The following is a 6,264-nucleotide window of genomic DNA, read 5'->3' on the forward strand; positions in this document are numbered from 1 at the left end:
CACTCAGCATTTCCCAGCATCTTGGCGACATCACCCTTTCCTTGGTGCTGCTAGTGGAAGGCGGGAGTAAGGTAAGTATATTTACTAACCTTTTTCTACAAAGTCTGCCTTAAATAAATTACCATAACCTTAGACTGTAAGCTCCTTCAGGGCAGGGGCTGATGTGAATGTGCACTATTTGAAGCTATGTAAATACCTGTAATAAACAAATACATATAATAAAAATATTAGTGAATAGTGAGACATAAAAGATTCTACTTACAGCTGTTAGTATCATTTGCCACTGCAATTATTCCCATAGGTTGCTGAGGGATATCGCCTCTAAGAAGTTTTAGGTCTGAGCCGTCATGTTTGTTTGCCCGCTGAACTGCCCGGCGCACCCAGTCTGTCCAAAAGATGTAATCTCCATATACTGCTAGTCCGAATGGGTGAACTGGGTCAGACTTTAAAATCCACTACAAATAATCAACACAATGTCACATGAGTGTCACCTTACTCCTTATCAAATATAGCAATAAACACACAATGTAGGGAAAGAGAAGCTAAATAAATGGATACAGAAGAAGAGAAGAAACAGACAAAAAAGAAAGTAAATCTAATGCCAAAATTCTGGATCCCTATATTTTTGTCTTGGTGGTAGGCAGCAATAAAAACTTGACATGGATTCTAACCCTTAACCACTGTATCCAAAACTAAGATAAGAAGTTCTGGTTTTAGCAACACTTGAAATAATAATTATTAATGTGCTAGAAAACATCCTGATTACCCTTTACTTATTTCAGATCATTTCATTGGTAAAGCATACTCACGAAGCTAGCCAGTGTAAGTTGAAAAAAACACATGTAAACACATGTCCATTAACTTTATTAAAAACCAAAAAACCTAACAAAAAAAAACAAAAAAACCTAACAAAAAAAAACACTGCATCCACAGATCTCGTATCCCTAGCTGTTTCAGAGGAAGGCACAAAACCATTATAAAGCATTAAGTATTAGTTCCAAATGCTTTCTGCCTCCTAAACGCAAACTAATAGCAAACTGTATCAACATTCCACTAGGTTACTTTTAAATAAAATACCCATTTCCATTTTGGGCTTTTAGAAAAGCCAAACAATTGTTTATGAGGAAGGTAACCAAATCTGCAGAAACGGTTCTTGTGGGGGATTATTGCACAGCTCTTACAATTAAGATTCCTGTCTGTATGCAGAGGTTAAATCTCTTTCTTCCAGACCCAAGTACTCTACCATTTTGTGCTGACATTAAAATAAACAAGTTTGCACTCAATTTTCTATATGGGTCTTTTACTATATACACAGTTATACTAGTTCATCATATTCCCCACCTTCATGGCTATTTGTTGTAGCTCCACCATGCCCCTTAATCTCTAAACAACTTCCAGTTCTAGGACATTCCTGCTGCAAACTGGTGCCCAAAATGAAACTGTTTAATTTTTTTAGACAAAGTCTAATGAATGTGTTGTACAACAGCAACATTTTGCCTTGACCTTCCTCTCTGTTGTCTATGGATATTTTAAATTGTTTTGCTAGCTTTAGAAGCTGTATGTTTATATTTCATTTATGTACTAAGAGAGCAGTTCCCCTCATTGAGCCCCTAATTTTACACCCGTTAGATGGTATGTTGCATACTTTATTTTTGCCCCCATACTTTACATTTACCCAAGCAAAACCCCATTAGCTGCCTAATCAGCCTGTGCGTCTAGGTCAGATCGCACGTTAGAGACATCTTGCAAGAAAGGTTCCACAATATAACTTTGTGTTATCTGCAAACACAGAAACACTAAGTAAGAGTACCAAAATGGAACCTTGTAGTATGCTACTAATAGTCTTCATTCAGAGTATGAATCACTAACCACAAATGAATGTAGTATTTAAGTAAGTTTTCTATCCATTTACAAACTGAAAATTCCAAACCAATAGGTCTTAAAATTGCACATTAGCTGCCTATCATGAATCATGTCAAATCCTTTAGAAAATTCCAAATATACTACATCCAACGCTATTTCTCTGTGCATATTCCTGCCTACTTCTTCATAAAAATAAATCAGATTTGTCTGACATCTGTCTTTCAGTAATTAACTCTGTCCATTATGAGTAGGATTTTATTTTCTATACTGTATATAGTTCCTTAACAACCCAGGTATCTACAATCGAAGTTAAACTGACAAGCAAAACCTTTTTTCCTTTAGTTCTACTAATCATTACATATGCTATTAGAGGTTTCTTTACATTATGTTATAGAAGAGTCAGGAAACTATACTAGTTAATACAAAACAGAATATTCTAGTAACTATTACACTAAAAATAAAACCTCTCAAACCATAATAAATGCATAAAAGTGGAACTTTTGTACTTATTGTAAATCCATTTCTTGGAGTTTATCGAGGGACACAGTAATTCAGAGAATGTTTGGTTACACTTCCACCTACAGGAGGATTTGGACCCTGCAAACAAACAGTGGCTTGCCTGGTATAACCCCCTTCTACTTTCAGAACAAGAAGCTGATTCCCCTTTACAGGGACCATCAGGGATGACAAAGAGAAAGTTTGTTTTTCTAATGGAAGCAGTGGCTGCAAGGTAGACATGCACAGCACAAATTTTATTTAAGCACTGGAGTGTGATCTACTTCTGATGAACTGGATCCGACAGAGAGATGAAAGAACTGTGCCCTGATTTAGGTTAAAGGTCAAAACCACTCTTAGAAAGGATAGAGGCTCTAGGCCTTAACACCACCTTGTCCCTGTGTAAGATAAGGAAGGAATCTTTACAGCTCGCAGAAGTGATAGCAACCATCCTTGTGAGTAAGACTAGGCAGGTGAATAGTCCTCAAAAGTTCAAAAAGAGGTTTCAAGAAGGAGCCAAGGATGAGTGCACAGGGACAGCCACTTGAGACATCCTGCATACAAATCTTAATCAAAAAGTGGGAAGTTAGTGGTTTCTGGATTGGTGTTGCCTTTCCTTTCAGGGTGTCCAGTGTTGCAACGACAGCCAAATAGGCCGTAGTTTAAGAATGTTTATGGGAAGATGAGATTTCTCTAGTTCTCAAGTCCCTCATAGTGACAAGGTGTCTAGAACTCCTCCCCAGCGCAACAGGTTGTGAGGATCTTCCAAGACATCGGAAAAAATGGCATCCCTAATTCCAGAGCAGGATTCAAGAGCCACCAAGCCCGAGACAACATGGACTTTGGAGTCAGGTGAATCAGTCAGTTCAGTCCACAATGACAGGATATTGAGTTGTAGGGGTCTGGAGTGGAAGTAGGCAACTATCCTTGAAGGAGACCACCATCAGTCCCAGAACTCTCAAGCAGAAGCCATGAGCCACTTCTATTGTTGACTTATGAAGGTTCAGGACACAGCCAAATATCTAAACTGTTCAAGCCACACTGTCGGCCAGAACTTGTGCCCACTGTTCCCTCAACGGCGGTTTTCCACATAATCCCACAATGGGAATGCCCTGGGTGAGGCAAGATGAAAAATGGTGAACATTCTAGATGTGAACAAAATGCAAATGGCAGGGCCAAAAACAGGTAATGTGGAGGCCCAAAGCAAAGGCACCACTGATGTGCTGGAAACATGGAGACATGCAAGTATGCATCCTTCAGGTCCACAGATGCTAGACCGTCTCTCTGATTGAGGCTATGGACAGACCTGGGCCCAAATTCAGATATTTAGAACCTTGAGATCCGAGATGAGGCAGATGCCTCCTTTTGGTTTGGGAACAGTGAACATGTTGGGAGTAGAGTCTCTGGAACTGTTTCATTGGAGCTACTGTGGTGATGACCCTTTGCTTTAGAAGACCCTCAAGGGCTGCATGGAGAATCTGCTAATCTGTGCGGTGACACGGGCAGGTTGGAAGACATGAACCGAGTAGGGCATTCAAAGTGAAATTCTATCTTGTAGGCCTTAGAAACCACCTTCCTCACCCGAGCATCCAAGGTGCTGGCTGTCCAAATGTCCACAAAAGATAAAAGACATGCCCCCACTTTGGAAATCGAGGAATAAAATAGCAAAAAGGTTAGACTTTTCTCAGCAGAGCAGAGAAAATACATCCATGCTCCTAGGACACTCCTAGAAAAAAAACTGAGACCTGCAAGTAGAAGAAGGGGTTATACCGGGTTGTTTTTTGCTTTATCAGTGTCCAAAACTTCCAGTAGCAGCAGTATACCTCAACAGTCTGAATTCCTGTGTCGCTCAATGAACAAGACAGAAACCATCTTTGCAAAAAAAAAGGTTACATTAAAAAAGGTAATACAATTAACAGTGAGCTAACCTCATTACTGACGTAATTTTAACACCTGGGTTAAACCTCCTGAAAATGCCAAGAAATGTTAATAAAAAAGTCCATAATGTGGTCATAAGGTGTAAAGTGTGTACAAAAAGAGTGTCACTCACATGCTGATCACCCAGTTAATTAAACTGTTTCATGGTATCCCATTGAAGACTTACGTGTCTGTTAGTACCATCATATTCACATCTCTCAATTTTGTCAAGAGTAGCATCAGAGAAGTACAGTTTCTCAGCTCTGTGGTCAATAGCGAGGCCATTGGGTGTGCGGATGTCGCGGTCAATAATAATAAGCACATTACCACCTGAAAGTGTTGACCGCATAATGCTAGGATGCTTCTCATTCCAATTGGTCCAGAACATAAAGCTGTAAAAGACACAGATACAAAAAAAAAAAAGTATTAAATAGAGGTTTATGTATTATTCATTCAGAGAATGGGCACATATGTGAAGGAATGTGATATTTGTACTTAGGTCAGTTAAGGAACAAATGTTAAACTCATTGCAAATTAAAAGCAGAATGAACACGACTCCAAGAATTAGGACCATGCATATCCGTTTCTCATATCAACCCACCTCTATTAAGGTATGTGTAGTCCCAAAAGTAATTTTTAATCTTTTTAAAATATACCTAGTAGCCCTGCCATGAAGGGTCTTGTTCAGGCACTTCCTGTTATATGGTGACAACACTCCATCTCTTTTTTTCAACTGTGCCCCTGCATTGTCATTCTGCTGTCACATGGAGACTACAAGAGGATGTGCACTGCACTGGCAGGGTCCACTATTATCATCAGGAAACTTGCCCTAAGAAATGCCACGCAGCCATTAATGCAGCCACCCTGTAGACAAATATATGGGAGGGGGGTCTGGTGTCAGGAACACTGTTTCCAAGCTGGTGATCACTGTCAGGAGAAGTGACATACATAGTCTTATTTAAGAAGCACAGCTCTGGCTAAAAAAGATTGTTCATTCCATATTGAATCTCAGCTAGACCGTTTTTATTCAAAACTAAAAAAAAAACCCAAGTCTTTAAAAAAGAAGAACTCTGGGCAGAATAAAAATTAACCACTGCAGTGGGGCTGCCCTCGCACCGCAAGGGATAACTGCTCGTTTTTGTCTAGGGGACAGAATAAAGATAATATACTCGCCTGAGCCTCAATCCTGCCGTAGGGACGGTTCACCTCACACTCTACACTCCGGTGGTGGGATGTCCCTCGACTCATGGATCATTAGAACTCCGGAGCCTGAGGGAGAAGAGGCTGTGGGGACTGGTGTAACAGCCAGGCAGGACCACGGATCAGGCAGTTAACTCTAACTGCGGGCTACCCCCACACTGCAAGGGTTCATTTTTATTCTGCCTGCAGTTGTTCTTTAACATAAAGAGTTCAAGTAGGGGAAAACAACAGCATAGATGACATGATTCCAAAACACAAAAGAACAGAAACACCCACTTTTGGCACTCGTCCAGCGCAAAGGCCCGAGGATGGTCATCTCCAGACATGGTCACTACAGTCTCCCTTTCAAAGGCCCCAAAACGGCTCTGGTCAACAGTATGCCGTGTAATTGTTGATGTGGTATAGCTGGTCCAATATAAGGTGTCCCATGCTCGATGATAAGCCAGGCCCTCCACTGATCCAACATCTGTGATGATAAAAGGACACGATCCCAGTATGAATAGGATTTTCTTGGCCAATACATGTAACCTCTTTGTCAATTATGTATGGACATAAACATTTTATTTCTTGTGCAATTTTTATGTCTGCGTGACAGCTTTTTGAAATGGCAAACATACCCAGGTAATGGTTTTCTTTTTTTTAATCTGCATTTAAGACATTCTAATGGTAACACAAGCAGATTCTTAATGTGCAAGTCCAGTCAAAACTTTTTTTTTTCAGTTTTGAAAGGGAATAATTAGAACCCCTGTCAAGTTTTTATTGCTCTAAGGGGTTGCATTAGAGAAATCC

General features: G+C 40.1%; 1 protein-coding gene across 1 annotated transcript in view; it reads right to left on the reverse strand.

Annotated features, from left to right (window-relative positions):
* The window catches only part of LRP1 (LDL receptor related protein 1), a 292,446-nt gene that overhangs the window by 61,789 nt on the left and 224,393 nt on the right, over positions 1–6,264 (reverse strand). Inside the window, exons 42-44 of the mRNA XM_018569629.1 lie at positions 5,752–5,941; positions 4,463–4,667; positions 263–455 (exon numbers count right to left, since the gene is read on the reverse strand). Coding sequence (XP_018425131.1) covers positions 263–455; positions 4,463–4,667; positions 5,752–5,941 — 588 coding nt within the window. The remainder of the gene's footprint in view (positions 1–262; positions 456–4,462; positions 4,668–5,751; positions 5,942–6,264) is intronic.

Source organism: Nanorana parkeri, unplaced genomic scaffold, assembly GCF_000935625.1.
Source record: "Nanorana parkeri isolate BGI_ZX_2015 unplaced genomic scaffold, ASM93562v1 scaffold35, whole genome shotgun sequence".
In the NCBI taxonomy this organism is placed as follows: domain Eukaryota; kingdom Metazoa; phylum Chordata; class Amphibia; order Anura; family Dicroglossidae; genus Nanorana; species Nanorana parkeri.